Source organism: Crocodylus siamensis, chromosome 3 (assembly GCF_052110815.1).
Source record: "Crocodylus siamensis isolate JL-2025a chromosome 3, ASM5211081v1, whole genome shotgun sequence".
Lineage (NCBI taxonomy): Eukaryota > Metazoa > Chordata > Crocodylia > Crocodylidae > Crocodylus > Crocodylus siamensis.
The window spans coordinates 191,956,996-191,978,141 of NC_143397.1; the positions used below are offsets into that span (position 1 = coordinate 191,956,996).

At 40.5% G+C, this 21,146-nt stretch overlaps 1 protein-coding gene across 6 annotated transcripts in view; it reads left to right on the forward strand.

The window, feature by feature from the left end:
* FAM110B (family with sequence similarity 110 member B) overlaps positions 1–12,831 on the forward strand; it is a 213,530-nt gene extending 200,699 nt beyond the window's left edge. For all 6 annotated transcript variants that reach the window (XM_090040022.1, XM_090040024.1, XM_090040025.1 and 3 more), the window contains one exon: positions 10,009–12,831. In XM_090040022.1, coding sequence (XP_089896148.1) covers positions 10,311–11,423 — 1,113 coding nt within the window. In that variant the 5' untranslated portion in view covers positions 10,009–10,310 and the 3' untranslated portion in view covers positions 11,424–12,831. The remainder of the gene's footprint in view (positions 1–10,008) is intronic.
* The last annotated feature ends 8,315 nt before the right edge of the window (positions 12,832–21,146 follow it).

Sequence of the window (21,146 nt, forward strand, 5' to 3'; positions counted from 1 at the left end):
TTTATCTTGAACACCTGTATTCCCATCATTACTTCAGATTGGGCAGAGGTGAAATTTCAGGCAGAGGTGCTCCTAGCTGGATGAGCTACTGAATGAATGTAAGTTGAAAAGGTGTCTATACCACCACCATCTCATCCTCACCATGCTTTACCAGCATCTAAGAGATTAGGCAGGATAATTATAGGAACGCCTAGGTTATGAAGCGATACGGAGTATGTTTATGCTCTAGGTACCAGCCTGCTTATTTACATCAGCCATTGTGTACAAGCCCAGGAACAGCAAATTAAGTGCTGAAGGGTTACTGATACTGACTGATACCCAGGGGCTTCAGGTGCCTACAGTGTTAGGCATCAGCTGAACAAGGATTTTGTGAAAGCAATTATCACCATAGAAAGAATGTGGGAAAACTTATTGAATGTTAAACTTAGATGATCCATTTATTATTATTATTATTATTATTATTATTATTATCATCATTACTATTATTATTTTGAATCTATTAGATGTCTGATAAAAAAGCATAGAATCATAGAAAATGAGGGTTGGAAGGGACCTCAGAAGGTCACCTAATCCAAATACCTGCTCAAAGCAGGACCATCCCCAACTAGATCATCCCAGCCAAGGCTTCCTCTAGCTAAACCCAGGGATGGATATTCCATAATCTCTCTGGGTAACTTGTTGTTCCAATGTTTTACTACCCTCCTCATGAGAGAGCTTTTCCTGGTATCTAACCTACACTTCCCTTGCTGCAACTTGAGACCATTACTCCTTGTTTCATTATCTGCCACCACTGAGAACAGTCAAACTCTATCCAAATATAATTTCATTTGAACTGATTATGAAGAATATACACTATACTTTTACAGGTGTTCAAGTGTTTCAAGAAATCCAGAGCCTTTTTTCCTTGAAAATGGCTCTGACTGGCAATATTTTTTCTTTAAGAAGTGTGTATATATCTTACACATACATATAAACTGTTATAAATGATTAGAAACTGGTTCAAATCTGTTACACAACAGAAGTTCAGTGCACAAAAACCACTTTTGAAATGGCCAAAACCAGTTTAAGATAAATCTGGATAGATTTAGTATCAGACTTAACTGATTTAGATTAAATCAGTTCATTGAACTTCTGTCCCAGATCCCCTCCAGATTCAAGTTAACTCATAGTCCCCCAGTATCCCAGGATGCTTTGCACCTCCCATGCAAACCTTCCCTCACAGGGTGAGCAGGCTAGCCTTGGCCCAAGCTGTCTGCTCCAGCCAAGCAGGGAGGCATGCTCTAGCACCTCTTGGCTTCTGACTTGAGCCACCACAGGCATGTGGCTGCATTTCCAGAATCATAAGTGAATGTCTGTTCACTTGCTTCTTGGTTCTATCTGTACAGCTTAGACTAACCTGCAAAGACTTAATTGATTCAGCCTTGGGCTTTTTGACTGTCTGCAGAAAGATCAGGGAAACATGCATGGTCACAACTTATCTATTAAAAAGAAATAGAGAAGCACAGCCCCATCTTCTTCCCATAAAGAAGAATGAGAGGGAGGAACAAGAGAGTTGCTTTTAAGCTAGAGGACTTCTATTCATGTAATTCAAAAGTGAGGAGTGGGCTGGGAAGCCTTAAAAACTGAGAGGAGAGGAAGGGACAAAGAGCTAAAAATTGTAATTGGTAAATTTGGAGTTTTGGGAAGAACCTAGGCTTTAGGTCTGAGGAAAGCCAGAATGTCCTTATTGGAAGTGTAGTGGAGGGAGAGCTCAGAATGTATTTACCATGAAAAACAAGAGGAAGTAAAAATGAAATGGGTATTACTCTGGGGCTAGGGTTAGATTAGTGAAGCCTAGTTGTGCGGGGGCTGGAAAAGTAGTCCCTGAGTGTCTAACTGAAGAGGCAATTTTTCAAAGCCCCTGCAGGGTTTTTAAATGAATTGTTCTAATCAAATACATGCTAGAAATAAAAGTCTTCACAAAGAACAAGAGTTACAAAAAAGTTGCATTATGTGCATTAGTAAACCTTTTTAGGTCTTTTCCTGACACTTATAAAATGACAGGCTGAATTACTCCTCATAGTGCGGTCTACTCTAAGCAATACAGGGGTACAAAGAAAACAGAATTGATTTCCATTACTGCTTTTACAAACACAGCATGTAATATGCCTCTAAACAATATGGAGACTCGCACTTTTCTCATAATGTTTTCAGTGTCTAGTTGAAAGAATGGGAGTTTTGTTTCTGAGCTTTTTGAGTATTTGTGCAGATTTCTGTGATCCTTTTTAAAGCAATGGCAATTTTGATATTTGAGAGTCTTCTATAGAAGGGTGTTTATCTTGAAGAGAGTATCACTGTGGGTAGATTATGGCAATCAGATTGAAAATTTAACAGTGCCAGACTCCACAGTTGAAAAGAAGCAGACTGCTGATGCTTTTTGAAGGTTTTTCCATCAAAGATGCATGCTAGCTCCTGGTAAACAAGAAACATGCTCTTACTTCCTTTCTTTGAGAAGAAGTGATTAAGCTGCTCTGCTACTTCTTTGGCATTTGTATATATGTGGAACTTTTGGAAAGTATTTTTCTGCTGGAATTTGAAAACCAGCTGAGTTCCTCATCATGTAAAGCATAATTTGCCAGTTGCATGCACACTATGCCCCAAAACAGGTGTAAGATAGCTGCCTTAATTTGGCACTGGGTGTATTCCAGAAAGCATTCCAAAGTATTACCTGATTACTACACTATCAGTTTTGGGGCATACCACATGTACAGCTGGCCTGGTATGCTTTGCTGCAGTGCTCCCTAGTGTGTTCCTTTGGTAGGGTAGGCCTGTGTTTAATCTGAACAATGTGGGTCATGCCTCTAATAGAAAGGATCTCTTCTGAACAACTGCAGAGTACACAGCAATTAATATTAACTGACGTCTGATTTTCTGGGACTGGAAAGTTTTGTCTTAGAAGCAAATATTTTATTATTTTTAAATCTGTTTGACTAGATTGAAGTTATGAACTAGACAGATTATGAACAGAAAAGTGGTTAGCCATTTCAATCTGTAGTCAGAAAGAAAGGGTAGGGTAGTACCTTAGAGACTAAGATATTGAACTAGCCTTTAAGGTGCCACCTTGTCTTCCCTTCTGCTGGTCTTTATGGCTAGGGACAGACATTACACATAAACCATTTAAGTCATCAGAAACTTGTTTAATACCTGTAACAGGCATTCAGTGCGCATAAACCACTTTGAAAATGACTGAAACTGGTTTGAGAGAAGCTTGGTTGAATGTAGTGTCAGACTTAACTGATTTGGGTCAAACTGGTTTATGCAATCTGTCTCAGACCCCTTTCTGGTTTAACTTAAACGAGAGTTCCCCAGCATCCCAGATGCTTTGCAGCCTTGGGTGGGTCTCTGCTCCAGAGCAGGGCTGGCCCCACTCCTCTGCTCCCGAGCTGGAGCTCAGGCAGAGACTGCTGGCACAGCAGCATTTGCCTGGCTTCCCCTTGCCTTCCCACTCCCCACTCCCCCAACTTAAGCAGGGAATTCATCCTCCCATCTCCCACAGCATGGATTTTAGCCAGCATGTGGTATACTAGCTAATGCTGAGAGGTGTCTGTGTAAGGCAGACAGGACAGTGTCTGATTAGGGCTTTTTGGAGATAATCAGCAGGTCAGCTGGTAATGTCCCTCAATTCCTGCCTTGGAAAAGTTGTTTAAGAAGAGCTTGAATTAATGAGAGAGGCTTTTGTTTGCTTGAAGAGGTGCTAAACATGGGTGTTATCAACTCCCTGGCTGCCTCCCTGGTCAGGGAACCCCCTTGTTGGTGGGAACCCCTCCCTAATCAAAGCGTTCTGCCGGGCCTGGCCATGTCCCCCCTCAGCTTAGCACCATAGAAGGCAAGTGAGGTCTGCTTTAGTGCCCCCCCAGCTTCTAGCGTGAACCACTGCAGGCATGTGTCTCCATTTTGTCAGTCCAGAGGGAATGTCTTTGTTGTTGCAAACTGGTTCAGCCTACCTAGGTTAGATTAACATGCAAAGATTGAATCAGTTCAGGCTCAGGCTTTTTGGATGTCTGTCCCTAGCCCATGAAGGTAAACTGAAAGTGGCTTTTATTTTCTAATAATTTTATCCATAATGCGAAGCAGTACTTTGGGATATATTAAATCAATGTGCAAAATTGTGTCTTTAGTCTATAAATCTGATTTCTTGCATAATTTCATCATTTTCTTAAACATACTGTTAGGCCATTGTAAAAAATCCAGTTTGCAAAGAGGACAGCTGCTGCTCTCTGTTTTGAAGTTTTCATTTTAAGCAACACACTAATCAGGTAGTGGCAGTTGCCAGAATGTGGCTGTGCACACCTATTTGCAACTGTTTATTAGTTTAAAAACCAATAGGTGGCTGCTAGGCCTGTGCGAATAGGAAAGTATTCGATTTGGATTTAGTCAATTCAGAGGACAGTGATTCGATTTGGTGATTCAAATCACTGTTTCCGTTTGATTCACCCAAATCAGAATCGGAGATTCGGCGCTGTTTCAGAGATTCTGATTAGCTGGGGAGAGGCAGGCACAGACAGGCGGCTGCAGGTTCTCCCGCAGCTCCTCTGGCTGTGCCTGCCTCACCCTGGGCAGGGGGAGCCATGAGAGAAGCCTTCATAGCTCCCCCGCCTGGCCATAGCCCCTGCCCAGCACTTATATATGTCTCTGCACTCAGCAGCTCTGGTAGCAGCCATCAGGGCCCCTGGGGGCTTGTGACAGAGACCCCCCCATGGGGCAGTGGGGATTGCAGCAGCTTCCCCATGGCATGGATGCAGCACAACTCAGCAGGGTTCCACACGCTGTCTAGGTGCTGGGGCTGCTGGGGCTGAGCGATGCTCGGCTCCGGCTGACTGCTGGAGCCGCCCCGGCTCCCAGACAGTGCACAGCTGCCATGATCCCTGTTGCCCCCCACTACCCCATGCTGTTTGGGAATGCTCTGCCACAACCCCTCAGAGGCCCCAGTTGCTGCTGCCAGAGCCGGTGAGTACTGGGCTTTTTTTTTGTCTTCTAAGTGCTGGGAGACTGGAGGAAACCAGGGCAGCCATGGGAGCTTCTCCTGCAGCTCCTCTGGTTGTGCCTGCCTCTGCCCTGGTGGGGGGAGCTGCAGGAGAAGCCCCCATGGCTACCCTGCCTAGCCCATCCCCCACCTGGCCCAGCCAGAGCAATGCAGGCACAGCTCGCTCCAGGTAGCAGCAAGGCATAGCCTAGCCCCCACTCCCAGAACTGCTGTGCCCACATCAGCACTGGGAGCGGGGACTCTGCCGTGCCACAGCTTGCCAGCCAGCATGTAGGTGTGGTAGCACTCAGAGCAGGGGCTATGCAGTGCTGCCACTTGCTCAGCCAGTGCAGGGTTGGGGGCGCAATGCAGGCGTGGCTCACACCAGGTGGCAGCAGGGCATAGCCCCTGCTCTGAGCACTACCGTACCCACATCAGTGCTGGGAGCAGGAGCTCTGTTCTGCTGCCACTTGCCAGCCAGTGCAGAAGGGTGCAGGATGTGGGCACGACAGCGCTGGGAGCAGGGGCTATGCCCTGCTGCTGCTTACCTCCTTCCGCCTGGAGCAAGCCGTGGCTGCATCATGCCCACTCCCCCACAACAGCTGGGCAAGTGGCAGCAGGGCAGAGCCCCTGCTCCCAGCAGTCACACCTGCATCCCATCCCCCCCTTCCTGAGTAAGGTGACCCCCCCCACCCTAGCTGGGCAGCTTGTCCCAGCCCCAGTCCCCCCCCCACCACGCCCATTTCCTGCTCCCTTCCCCCAAGCCCAACAGACTTACCAGCTGGAGGCCTGCCTGTTTAGTCTAGGGCTGAATCTCCAAAGCAGCTGATTCTTTTCCAAAGATTTTCTGAATTGATTCAGATGCTTTGAATTGATTCGGAGCTTTTAATTGGTCTTCCAATTTGATTCAGAGATCCGGTCCCCAAATCAAGCTGAATCTCTTCCAAATCAAATTGACTACTGAAGGTTCGAACAGCCCTAATGGCTGCAACTCTTGTTGTGGAAACTTATGTCAGTTAAACTAGCCCAGTTAGGTTTGACCTGTATTTTTAAACAGATTGACACAAGCTCAAACCACATAAACCAGATTTCAACTGACACAAGATTGTTGACAGAAAGGTTTACACAAATTTAATGACATCAGTAGAAACTAACTTTTAGTTAGTCCATTGTGCCTTGTCTTGACTTCCTACACCATCCCTCCATTTTCTTACCCCTTTCACTTAACAATTGGTTGGGTGAAATTGTGATCTTACTAAGGTCAATGGCATATGTGGGGCCAGGAGTTTTTGACTGTGTTGCAGCTTGAGCACTATTAAATGAACAAAGTTATCAAGAATAAACCCTGTGTAAACATAATTAAAAAGTGTGTCACATATGTGATATGAAAAGCAGTAGACCTTACAAGAAAAATATTATTTTGTCATTTGACATTAATTTTAGAATGCAGTTTTGTGAGCAAGAATGGTCAAATATTCACAGGTTCACAGAAGTTTAGGGTTTGAAGGGACCTTGTGAGATCATCAGATCCAGCCCCCCGTGCTCTGGGCAGAAAAGACTTCTGTGGTCAAACAAGGTGTGCTTCCAGTCTCCTTTTGAATATTATTACAGTAATGCCCCATTAGTACTAGAGGTGTATGTGTAACTTCTTGATTTTACATATTTCTCTTGAATGTCAGAAACTACACACTTAAGCCATATGTTGGAATAATTTTAGAAAGTTAGTAATATAAAAGTGATGTTGTAGCTATGATGGTCCAGAAATGTGTGGGGCAAGAAGAATGTCTTGGTTCAAAAGGTTGTCTAACTTTGAGTTATATAGTTGGTCCAATAAAAGATATCACCCTAAGAAATCCTTGCCTTATTGCACAGCAAATTGGTATAATATATCTCTTACTGTATTGGCTTTAAATTAAGAAAGATCATCAAATATTTATATGTTTATTTTTAATGAATACTTCAGTTGGTGTGTTAAATGTACAGCTTTAAAGTATATTGTGTTACCCTAACTCATTAAGGTAGTGAATCTGTGCAATTACAGTTATTTAAATGCAAATGTCTGAGATTACTGTATTGCAGATGTAAGAGTCTGTAGGACTAGTGTATGATGTTCTTTAATTTGCATCTCTTTCGATGATTAAAGAATCCTGAGTAAAAGCATCTAGCTGAAACACAGATTTTAAAAAGAAATTTTACTTCCTTTTGTTTTTATGTTGTACTGGGTAGTTCTTTAAGGAGTGCTTCACATTGAGTAAATCCATGTAATTGGTATTTATAGAAGGTTATGGCTACCTTGTATATATTATTGAAATGGACTGTATTAGGTCTTTTTGTAATGTAAACCTCCATTCTTTTTACTTCTGTGATTGATGTAAGGAGCAGCACTGATAAGAATCCATGGGAATTCACATATTGTCCTTACCAGCCAGAAATATTAAAGGTGATGCCTACAAAATGAGACCACGATAATTAATGTCATTAAATAGAGCTATGCATATCCATAGGGGTTTTGATCAGGATGTTAGGAAGTTTCTCAGGGTTGATCAGGAAATCCCAGGGTGTACAGAGAAGGATTTTATCAAGGGCCCTGGTTAATATGTTAGTTGTTGCAGGGACAGGGGAGGAGATGCCTGTTTTACTTTTCATCAATTTCTAAAGCATAAACCTGACTTTTTCTTTAATCTAGTTTGTACGGTCTTCCTAGTTTGCATTAAGGAATAAAGGAGCCTAAATCATCCGTGTCTGTAGAATTCTCCAGATTTTACTAAAAGGCAACAGAGAAAGCTACCCACTATTGTTGTGATGATGATATTCACTACTGTGAACCAAATATCAACTCATACAGTGGGTATGAAAGGTATTAGGATGAAGGCATTCTTTAAATGCAGAATATAATTAGTATTTATGCCCTCTGCAGTCAATGCACTTGCATATATTTGTGTGCCTGATTTATATCACATGAATCAGTTATGTTTGCAGGCACCTGGCAGAAGCTAAGGTCTGAATGGTTAATGTGCAAATACTGGATTTATGTGTATATATTAGGTATGGGTATGTACAAGTACACAAAAGTGTATATGCCTAAATATACTCAGTAACTTTGACTATATCATCCCTAATTTTAAAATACCAGCATCAATAAATATTTTGATTCCAGTGAAGGAAGAGGACCCTTGTCTGAAATACTGTCCTGAAATGCAGGAAGTTAAGTGCTGAAGAGTTAACAGTGGGATTTATAAAATAATATTGAAAGGGAGACTTAATTAACATTGCACCGACTTTTCAGTAGGACTGAACTTATGTCTGGTTTATCCCTCAGCCAAATATGTTAGTTTGTATTTAAAGAATACTTCTGACAGTAAGTCTTAAGAAGCAAGCTCATCTTTTTTCTATAATCTCATTATAGCATTTATATACTTTATTTGCTTACTTTGACATTGATAGATAGAATGTTCAATGTATGTTTCACGTATTTGTGTGAATAAGAGTTTGTTCTTTGCTTGTGAATTAGAAATAATTGAATCTTTAATTTAAATCTTAGGTTATTCCTCGTAACCCAGACACATAATATATGTTGATGATGACGATCCAGTTTAGATTATTAGGGTGGAAATGTACTAAGTACATGGCATGTAAAATATATTAAAGCAGTCAGTCTCTGGGAGAGATACTGGCCTGCATTCCACAGAGTGGGGGAGAAAGCAACAGCTCTTCCTTTCTTTTTATAATTTATTTCAGTGATAATAGAGATAGGATATTAAATATAGCAGCACAGATTAATGGAGTTGTAATAAAGCAAACGAGATCCATTAGCCAAATCACTGCTTTGAACAGCAGATTCCTTCATAAGTGCCCTTGAGTGCCTCACGTGGGAAAAATTGTTAAAGCACTTTGAAACGTCATCATTGAGATTGGATTTTTAGAGTGTTGTGACCAAGACTAAATGACAGAATTTTAAATAACTCAGACACTTCTTAAACATTATTCAGTCTTAACTAGAGTCCTTACTTTAAAACTTAAACACTTATGTTCAAATTTAAAAGCAGAAATTATATGCATTCAAGCCTCATAAATGTGTGCTATTTAAATACAAGCCAAATTTATGCCATCATGAAGCAAAGTGTCTTCGATATCATTTTTGTTGCAGTAAAGAAATTCAGTGTCAAAGTTTTGAAGCTGTTGTTTTGTAAGTGCAGAAGCAGTTCTCCAGTGAATTAGGTGAAAACAAGTTTTACAATGGAATGTGTCGCTTCAGCTAGATTACATTTTAATTATGGATTTGATACAGAGTTAATGATCAGTTGTGGTACTGCAGGCACTTGAAACTGCTCACAACTCCAGTTGTTCCTTGACTGGAAATCTTGCCCATTTTCTGGAGCATTAAATAAACAGGAAAATGCCTTGATATTGTTACATTTTCTTTTTTATGGAGAATGCATCTTGAAAATGGTCTCAGTTTTCCAGCTAAAATATATGTACATAAATCAGCTAGCAACTTTCATGAGCTACCCTATTTTAATATTATACCTGTAGGCAGGTAAGACACTGTAGTCCCTCAGAACTGGTAAATTTCACCCCTCGAGCCCTCCCTCTGTCACCTCTCCCCCAAAGGTAATGCAAACACTGATTTACACAAGGGAGTAAAATACCTGAATGTGTATAGAAATAATTATTCTAGATTTTTTGCAATGATTTCCAATTTTAATTTTCTTAAACCCAACCTAAGATTGTGATTAATAATAAAAGCCTTAATTGTAAATGCCCAAAATACCTGTTTATACATGTATAAAAGTATCATTAATCCAGGTTTGCTTATTTTGTCAATAAGACTTATACCAATAGGCAGAGGTCTGAGGGAATGTTTCAGATAGGACTGCCTGTTTCCTCCGAACAGCCCACAGCTGTAACTCAGCCAGTAACTGCAAGAGCGTACAGCATTTCTCTGTTGCTATAGCTGTGATGTCACACACTGATACTAACATGTGGTTGGCTATTTTGTGTTTCAGATCACTGCCTGTAGTTGAGCACAAAGAAAACATCGAGACTCCCACATCTTTCAGGGAGAAGAAAGGAATCAGCAGAGCAGATTAATACGGACTTGTGTCTGGTGGCCTTTTTGTACAAAGGCTGCCTTTAAAAAAGAAACACAGTGTTATTTAATGAGCTGTGAGATGAGGCGCTGCTGCTAACACTCAGATTCCAAGATTCATCTGCTATTCATTGTGCTTAATGTACATGTTTCTGCACCGTGCATTTAGAAGATCCCAGAGAAGAATCCAAAACGGCTGCGGGGGAAAGACCACCAAACATGCCTACAGAAACACTACAGACAGGTAGCATGGTGAAACCTGTCAGCCCTGCTGTCACTTTCACGTCGGCTGTTCCTCTTCGCATCTTAAACAAAGGACCGGACTATTTTCGCAGGCAGGCAGAGCCTAATCCAAAAAGACTAAGTGCTGTGGAGAGACTAGAGGCTGATAAGGCAAAATACGTTAAGAGCCAGGAAGTCATCAATGCTAAGCAAGAGCCTGTGAAGCCAGCGGTGCTTGCAAAGCCACCAGTTTGTCCTGCAGCCAAGCGAGCTTTGGGCAGTCCTACCTTGAAAGTATTCAGCAACAATGCAAAGACTGAGAGTGGTGTCCAGAGAGAAAATTTAAAACTGGAGATTTTGAAAAACATCATTAATAGCTCAGAAGGCTCCAGCTCAGGTTCAGGTCACAAACATAGCTCACGAAATTGGCCTCCCCACAGATCTGATTCAACAGAACTAAACCGACATTCATTTGCAGAATCGTTAAAGGTTTACCCCACCCAGGGCCGCAACAGCCCTCAAGAAAGCAGCTCCAGTGTGAGCAGAAGGCTCTTGGACCAGTCTGCAGAGACCTTCTTACATGTTTCTCACAGTTCCTCAGACATTAGAAAAGTAACTAGCAGTAAGCCCTTAAAAGCAATACCCTGCAGTAGTTCAGCCCCACCTCTGCCTCCAAAACCCAAAATTGCTGCCATCGCTTCTTTGAAATCCCCAGAGATCGAGGCAGTAGAATCTGGATGTGGAGTCAGCAGAAGACCATCCTTACAGCGATCAAAATCAGACTTAAGTGACAGATATTTTCGTGTTGATGCAGACGTTGAACGATTCTTTAACTACTGTGGACTGGATCCTGAAGAGCTTGAAAACCTCGGGATGGAAAACTTTGCAAGGGCTAATTCTGATATTATATCCCTCAACTTTCGCAGTGCAAGCATGATTAGCTCAGACTGTGAACAGTCTCAGGACAGCAACAGTGACCTTAGAAATGATGACAGTGCCAATGACCGTGTGCCATATGGCATTTCTGCAATTGAAAGAAATGCCAGAATCATCAAGTGGTTATATAGTATCAAGCAAGCGAGAGAGTCACAGAAAGTATCCCATGTGTGAAAGAAAATAAGCAAGGACTGTATCTTTGTCTGTGAATATTCAGTTGTGAAGGGTCGTGAAGTCTACTTGAAGTCTTGTACACTTCTCAAATCTCTTTGTGTTGCTTGTTGTGCAATGTTTTCAAGTTGCATGCCTGTCAACATGTGAACTGACCTGGCTTCCACTTGAACAATAACTAACTACAAAGCCTGGCTGAGCATACACGTTATCTGCCAAAAGTTTAAGACAAGAATCTGATTAGGGCTTCATTATAATCAAGCTGTTTACATGAAAAGGTTTTATGACTTCTTCAATATTTGTGTAGTTCCTTGTGGATTTTACATCTCATGTTTTTGTGTCTTAATTACAGATATTGTCAACTGACATTACTAGCTTTTTAGTTGAAAGAGAATCCTTTTGAGAAAAAAGGCAAAATTGGCCAAAATAAGAGATTTGAGCATATAACAATTGTTAAAGAAACTTGATCTCCCATGGAAAGTGATGTATTGGCTTGTGTAAAACTGTTTCTAAACTGCAGAGTATAATGCGTCCTTTGTTCAAATACATGGATCCACCTGTTTTTTCTTTTCTGACAAAGTTTCCTCCATTTCACAGCAGAGAGCCTAGAAAAACTGCTTGACCTTTCAAAAACTAAATGAGTCTTGCATTTGATGTAGGGTACAAATATTAATGGGTTTATGTTAAACTGACGGAGAGGATAAAAAGAGTCAAAGTTAACAGATGAAAATGTCTTAAGTGGGTTTTTTTTGTTTCTTTTTATTAAATAAAGAGTCCTAGTCTTAAACTTTTGACAGGAATGATTAAATCCTATAGCTGATATTGAATGCCTTTATTAGTCAACTACATCATGACTATAAATTCCATGCTGTCTTTTAATTCTTTTTGTAGACCTATTGGAACAATTTCTGAACAAAAAATGGAAACACACAGCCATATCAATATAAAGCCTCCTTTTCAGAAGTAAATACACTCAGTAGTTGAACTATATCTGAGAAATTGTGATTATGTTGTCTTGCATATGTTATATCTAAGGCTGTGAAAGTTTGTTACAGCTCTAGGAAGTGTAGAAACATGACAGTATGTAGGTTTTTTTTCCCTTATGATGGTTAGTGCTGCACGTCAATCTGTTACAAATTTTTTGACAATCTGTGTCTTCCCAATGGGTTAATTAACTGTCATCCCAACTGACAGTTGTGGTGTGGTAGCAGAGAAGTTGAAAGTACAGTGGTCTGCTTCATTATTATTGTATCCATGCTTTGAGGTAAATTGCAGCACTACCTTATACTTCATCAGCTAATAGGAAACTTTTTTATTGTGTAAATGCTGTAAGACTTTGTATATACTTCAGTTGTTATGAAATCTTTAAAAGGAAGAGTGTTATGCTAATAAATAGCTCCTGGTGCAGGTATTGGAAGTAGTTTATTTTTTCCTTTAATTTTTTTACCTTTTTCTTAAAGTATAGCGAAATATTAATTGCAGTGCATTTTTGAGTCAGAGCTGTAGTAATAATAGACCCAGTGAAAGATTGCTCCCTATAATTGCTTTTCAGAACATCAGTTCTTCAAACTATGAAGTGACAAATCTGGTGGTAGAACTGAAAGAGATTATCAAGACTCCCTAAATAGCCTGCTGGTGTCTTATTTACTGCACACTTCCCTGCCACGGCACCTATGTCCAGCATCTGTTTCCCAACAAACCACTAAAGTAATCATTTCTACTTTTGAGTATTCAAAATGTTTTACAAGATCACATTATATTTTTATTTCAAGGAGTCTTTAATATAATGCTGGCTACTAAGTCTAGCATTCTTTTCTTATATTTAGAGAAATTTCAGTTCTTTTTCAGGTTATAAAGACCTAACATGGTTGGAGCTGAAGTAAAAGAACCAAAGAGTCAGTTGTTGGATACAGAACTGAGCACGTTCTGTATCACAGTTGATTTGTTTAAGTTTTCAAAGTGAGTATTCATGAAAAGAAAAGACTTACTTGGTTCCATGAGGCAACTATTCTGATTTTTGTGTATTCATCTGGGTGGTTTCATGACACAAGCCTACATAATTTCCATCCAGAATAAAAAGGAGGGACAAATATATATATTTAAGCTACAGACACATTTGTGACGTATTTTTAAGTCTGTGGATTTTATTTGGCATGGACATCACATTGGTTTTTTAAGCATATTTTGCTACTGTGCGTTCTATCCAGTTTTTGCCAAGAAAGTAATGCTTTAAGGGACTAAAGCCAAGTGTAATGCAGCTGGGCAGCTTTGAAAGAAAGATCATGAAACCAAAATAAAATGCTCTCACGTTGCCTATCAAGTAAAGTGTTTCAGGAATGATAGTGATCCTGCTTATTCTCTGACCATTGGCAACCAAAAATATTCATAAGGAAGCCTTTAAAACTAGATGCTGAAATAGGACAAATACTTCTATTCCGCCATTGCTTCCTAGGCTTCCTTTTGAAGTTAGAGGCTTCAAGTTTAAATCTACCTAATCTACTTATTAATTATGTAAGTGGTAGGGGTGTGCAAAGAGGGCAGTATTTGATTTGGATTTGGCCCGATTCAGGGGACAGTGATTCAATTCACTGATTCAGATCACTGTCCCAATTCGATTCAGCCGAATATGAAGATTCAATTCTGATTCCGCAAGTCGACAATTTGGCCATAGACACAGCTTTATATGTTTTTTTTCTATGTACCTTGAAGTACCAGAGAAGTTCGTGAATGCTGAGATGGTGGGCCGGATGAAGCATCTCACAAGAGCATGGGAGGGTCCACCACCTAGCGCTTGGGGGATCTCCCTGTGCCCCTCCAGCTCAGCGATTGGCTGCAGGGGGACCCCAGGTGCCCCCCAGACCCAGAAGGCATCAGTCACGGGGGGGTCCCCTGCATGCTTCGCAGTGGACCCAGAAGTGGACCAGAAGTAGTTCTGGTCCACTTTCAGGTCCACCACTGTGGGGTGCTCCATCCACTCCATCATCTCAGCATTCACGAACCATGCCTGGTACCTCAAGGTACGTAGAAAAAACATAAAGCTATGCCGGTGGCCAAATCTTCAAATCTCTCTGAATCTGTTCGGAGGCTTCCGAGTCAATATGGAGAGATTAAAGGGTCTTCTGATTTGATTTGGAGATTTGGCCAACGAATCTCCTCCAAATCGAATCAGTGACCTGAGCTTTGCACAGCCCTAATAAGTGGCTTGTGCTAGAGAAGCATTTTTGACGCAGTACAGTGAGGATGTATCCAGTTGTGCAAGTAGCCTTTTTTCACACTAGTAATCCCATTGAAATCATGGGAGTAAGATGCACAGAATCAGGGCTGAGGTTTCATGATCAACTCTACTTGTAAGTCTGGTGAGGTTGCTGCATTAGAAAGGGGATTTCAAAGCTGGATGATTACAAGCTGCAGAAAAATTATCAATAGGTCAGAGACTGCAAGTGATTTTTTTTTCTTTGTCCTTTCCTAAGAGCGTCTGTAGAGGGGATTTATTTTTATTTTTTTATAATTCTTAGCATTACCATGTGTGTCCTAGAAATGAGTCGCATTACAGGTCTTGTTTGTTCTAAGTAGGAACAACTATCTGTGGTGTGTCTGCATTGCTTTTGCAGTGCTCTCAAAAAAAAGACCCCTTTTCCACTCTTTCTCCCACGCTGCACATCCCAAACCCAGAAATGAGGCAGTGAACTGTCCTAAGAGTGCTGATCTTGAGAGTTCTATGCCCATTGGACTTAGCAGTAGTGGCAGGGGTTACCTTCAGAGGGGCTTCACCCTGTCATTTCTAGCTTTGGCCCATGCCCAGTGGGAGCTTGAGAGCACACAGATGGGCCTGAAAATGGCCCTCCCAGCAGAGTTGCAGAGGTAGCATAGACATACTTTTTTCTTCTTCACCCAGTTGATCCAAACAATAAGAATTCAGTGTCCCTTTCTTTTATCAGTGCTTTGGAGTCTTCCTGAAATGTACTACATAAATGCAAGTTGGTTGTGTCATCCTGAGGATGCAGTCCTTCCTTCTTGAAGATCCAGCAAACATTTGGGCCAGGTACAGACATTCAAAAAGCCTGAGGTGGAATCAATCCAAGTTACGCAGTTTTGTGTAAGTGGCATAGTTTAAATCAGAACATGCATTCGCCCTCTGGTGGGTGAGGGTCAAATCTTGGATTGAGTTCCTCCATTTTTAAACCAGTTTGTTTGCCGAACTTTTGTTCTGTTATGGGTATAGACCAGTTTCCAATCGTTTATACCGGTAAAAGTATAATGTCTGTACCTGGCCTTGCAGACTGTTGGAAACAGACACTAAAAAGTACAGATCCAAAGTTTACAGCTATCAACATCCTATTAATTGGCTTCAGTGAACTTTGGATCAGGTCCAAAGCATACACCAAAATGCATGCCTACAAAAAGTGTTACCTGGGGAAATTAACAAATTCCTGGGCTCCTGCTAATGCCAGTGCTCAGCTCTGTCTGCAAATGTGTAGTGCAGAGAATGACAGACAGTATATTTCCAACTGAGGTAATCTTACGATGTTTCAGAAATGGGGGTTTACTACAGCTGAAGTGGCAGAGTGCATATAGTGCTGAAATTGCTTTGCAGGACGCTAACAAACGCTAGGACAGTAATGTCTATATTTCCAAGCACAAAAGAGGCCAACGGTAAAGCACAACTTGAAGTCATTTTGTACTTGATGACATTGTAATAGCATCAAAGTTAAGAAATATGTGATTTCAGCAAGTGAATTAAATTATGATCAACATGGTTTGATGGGTTCTGAGATTATATGGATTTATGAATTCCATTTTTTTGGCATTGGAGAGTGCTGTGTTGAAAAGGAGATGAATCATCTGATTGATCAAGGGCTTTCAAAGGATAAACACAAAACGAAAATGTTTTTGGCAGGATATCAACAGTCAAAGGATACATTTAGACAACACAGCCCATCAGTATCTCTGACTCGTCATTTTTCAAAACAGTTTCACCCACCCATGGAGCCCATACAAACTTGATTCAAATCATTCATTAAGAAACAAAAATGCTTAAGGAAGCTCTGGGACATGGAGCTGAATCATGTTTTTCTGTAGGAGACCTATCAATAGCAAAGGCCTAAGCATCTAAATCTGAAAAACAGGTTTCATGACAACTATTTATTATAGACTGATAACACGCAGCTATGTATATTATGACAAACTTGTTTAAAAAAAAAGTTTATGAGGCATAGTAGGCAACAAAAAAAATCCTTGATTCTTCAGGCCTAATATGTATTCAAGTATATAAATTCACATTATGCATGATTAACTAAGTAATCAGCAGCCGGATTCCCATTTCCACTGCTTGGCCCACACTGCCAGGGCTGTGCAAAATGGCCTTTGTTTGTATAAAAACAAGCTGTCCCTTCCTAGTAACTGTAACCAAATTCCATATGAAATCCTTATATCAAGACCCCAACTAATGCTGCCAACTTTACTCATTATCTAGCAGCTGACTACATTCATGAAGACTGAAATAATTAAGGTATTAAATACTTCAGTCTTCTCTGCATCAACTGTAACTAAATTACCTTCTGCCTTCAGTGAGGGTTCTAACTTTCTTTGGTCTATCTGGACATTTTCCAGTGCAAGGTAGAGACAGATACTAGATCAGCATGGTTTAGTTACGGATGATCCTGACTTAAGCAGGAAGCTGGACTAGATTGTGTCCCTTCCAGCCCTACGTTCCTATGATTATGTGATCCTATATGCAGCACTGACTCTCACTGACTGCAGTGGTGCTGGAAAAAGCCCTAAGGTTATGGGAAAGGTCATCAGATTTGGCTCCTCACTGTTAACAGTAATTATGTGCATGTCTGTGACAGATGAAATATGTTAATTTTGTGGAATTCTACAGAGAATACACTCCAGGCAGAGAGATTTGCCTTCCACCACCTTTTACCAATCGCCATGGCTAATGCAGGAGCTATTTTAATATCTGTTGCAGCAAGCATACATTCACTTCACAAACTTCAAAAGTTGCGCTGCTCTTTTGGGCATAGTCCATTAGAAAACAGGATAGTGAACCTACAACATCCAGCCTACTGTCTGGAGCTAATGAATGTGAACATGAAAACTAGTTTTGAAGTAATGTAGCTGTGATGGTCCCCAAAGTATGTGAGAGGCAAGAATTTTTGTGGGCAACATCTTTTATTGCACCAACTGGATGGTTTGGATAGACATGAAAACTCATCATTCAAATAGCTTATATTTAAATACATAAATACTTAAAATGGTAGCTATGCCATCCTGTCGCTATTCTGTAATAATTACAATTTTTTTTCTTCTTTAAAAAAATTAGAATTATATAACAGGAATGGCAAGCTTTCATATGTCATGCTTCTGAAATGTGATGGCTTGAAGTAATTTTCAGAAATTATGGTCTTATGATGAGAGTAAGAGAGTTCTATTATCTGGGCTATTATCTTCTCCCACTTTTGGTACTGTCAGTGATTCACCTTCTCAACAACTTGTCTACTCTAAGTTTTCACAACTTCCTTTTCTCTTTGTTCCTTCCTTTTGGTCATTGCTTCAGTATCCTTTCTTGATAGGTCCTTCATCTCCCCATTCTACAGGGATCCAACTAAGTTCACACCCTCATCTCCCTCTGTATTCCTTTCTTGCACAACCCCGTCACTCTTATACATTACAGCCTTCACTACAACAAACCCCCAGGAAACAAGGAGAAAAATTAATTAAAAGATGTTCACTCTAATAGAATTTATAATAGAAATTGTTCATTTTCTGCATTATCATAATGAAGAAATTGGTTTTTGTTATTGCAATTGTTAAAAGCAGAGGTTTGTTATAAGCAGGGTTTGTTATGAAGTTGCACTATACCTTCAGCTACTGTGTTCCTGTGTTTGGCTCCCAAATCTAACCTTTCCACTATTGACCTTTTTCTCTTGATCCAAATTTTTATCTCACCACACGTTATCTAGTGGCTCCTCTGGATGTCTTGCAGTTGGTCTGCACTTAGCATAGCCAAACTAACCTCTTTATTTTATTTCCCAAGCCGTCTTCATTCAACACATTCTCAATCAATGTTGACAAAATCCAGTCCTCTGGGTTCAGAACCTTGACCTGAAAGAAATTTTCATCTCTTGCCTTTTCCTTCACACTTCCATCCAGGCTGCCTCCAAATCTCTGTCATCCCCACTCCATCTTTTTTCTAAGAATCAGTTTTCCTTCCTGTCCAGATGATTTTAGGTATAATCTATCATTTATTTTTGATGTATGCATTGGGCTCTGGTAGTCTATGTACTGACCTGCTATCCAAGAGTTAATCTGAGAACTACGGAAAAAAATATGCACTTGTTAATTAGCACTCACTACATCTGCTCAGTAGTTGTGATTTACAGTGCGGCAGCCCCATCTGTGATAATGCTGTGTGTTCTGTCTTGAGCTCCTTGGTTAGTATATACATGGATCCATAAAAGGAATAGTGAGGAAGCACTGGTCATAAAGTCTTAAGTCCTTGGGAAGTGCAGCAACTGCATTACCGTGAGTTTTTACCTTTTCAGTTTCTATAGAGCAAGTAAGCACCTCTCCCAACTCCTAACTGCACTTGGGGAATGGATGAAAGCAAGTTGCCTAAAAGCTGAAACTGGTACACAAGCTAATTGCTTGTTAAGCCATGAATCTATCTGCCAGTAAAATACATTGACGCTTCATGTTCTGCTCTGCTGTCTATGGTATTTTGTTTGGATTTTAAGATGGTTGTTGGACCCATCAAGCTGTAAAAGTAGTGCAGTCTGCTTACTATAAAGACAACCTGTCTCCATGGCCCACTGCTGCAGTGAGATCAGCTGAGGCACTTGAGAAGGCTGCAAAGGGAAGAAGTGCGTGGGACAGAGGGCAAGGGAGCCACCTGATTTCCACCCCCTGCCACTGTATTCCCTACTGTAGCAGTGGGGGGTGGGGGATTCAAAACAACCCTCCAATAGATTCATCTATGTAGGGTTGGAAGACACCTTGTAGATCTTCTAGTCCGACCCCCTGCCATGGGCAGGAGAGAAACTGGGCTCAAATGACCCCAGCCAAGTAAACATCGAACCTCCTCTTAAAGACCCCCAGTGTAGGAGCCGTCGTGCTTCCCTTGGAAGTTGGTTCCAGATTCTAGCCACCCTAACTGTGAAGTAGTGCTTCCTGATAATCTAGTCTAAACCTACTCTCTAGCAGCTTATGGCTGTTATTCCTTGTTAATGTCCAATACTTAATTGACTCCCATAATACTGTCTGTTGTTAACAGCAAATACTTAGATTCAATACCTGTAACTACTGAGGAAACCTACAACAAATGTATACATTTTCCATATAGAGAGTAATTATTTGGGGGTGGGGGTCATCTTATATTTGAATAAATATGATGTTATTTCAACATGCTCAGCACCATACAAGGCACAAACGGCAGTCCCGGTCCTGAAAAGCTTTCAAATTATCAAGACACACTAAGAAATCCAGAGGTGAGAGCAACATACATTTTCTATCTCGATCCCGCTCTGTTTATGACCTCGGGATTTTCATGGACTGCAGAGGAAGTCATTCCTTTAAATTAAGGATCTGAATGGTAAGAGCAAACAGTTCAAACCAGGACCATAAAATCTGTATGTATTCTGAAGCAGACACTTGAACACAGGTAGTGAGGCCATACTTACAATAAAGGAGTGCAAGTTAAGTATTTTAACCAGTATGTGGAAAAGAAAGGAATGCCCTGTATGCTTATTTCCACAGATATGGAGGTTAGTAGCATAACATCTTTTTAATAGGAATATTGCAACAGGGTAGAAACCGAACATATTGCCATTTTGCTAACTAGTGGCAATTGACATCTTGACTTAAGAGCAGGCACAAAAACTAAACAAAGTCAAAAATAAAAGCAAAAAACCCTCTTGAAATGCCAGGGAACAGTAGTTTGGGTATAAACTGTTAATGCAAATATCTTCAGAAGAGGTGCAATCTGAAAAAATAGTTTGGAGCTTTAAAAGGATGTTTTAAAATGTGACCTGCTTTTCAAACCTATTAATCTTTTATGAAGCGAATCTTGCTATTGTGCAATTGTATAATCTTTGCTATTCCAAGCACAGAATACTTAGGACAATGACTTTTGGCTTATTCAAATTAAAGGATAAAATGCTGCTTAGCTAAAAGAAAGCTGTATTTCACTAAGTAAATTTTTTGCAGGTTGGCATGTTAAGGAGAATTTATATATAATTCTTCATTAGTTCTGACCTGCAAATGACTTAGGCATGTGGATTCTGCTAATATGTCTAGCAGCATGAAAACTGTAGTATCAGGTCTCAACAAAAGCTTGATTTTTCTTTATCCATGTTATACATATCTTGGAGCATATCAGCTTACAAGTATCTGGCACAAAACTAACACATTCCCCTAAAAATCCTTCCTGTGAGCTTATGGATTTGAGTCCATCTGCTGATTTCTCTTTGTTTAAAGCATTTGTGAATAAAGAGCTGCCAAAATGGTTTAAATTTCCAAAAATCTTGTTCTCAGCACTTTCAGCAATTGATGCCTTCCAAAGCCAATACAGTGGCCTACTTGGATGTAGAAGCTCTATTTAAATGTATGCTTGGACTCAAACCTTGGGGGTTGTTTGTTTCTTTTCCTGATCACATTGCTGGTAATTTTCTTCCTTGTGCCATGGTGGGAAGGCTGAAACAAGCCAACTGAATGAGCCAGGCAAGA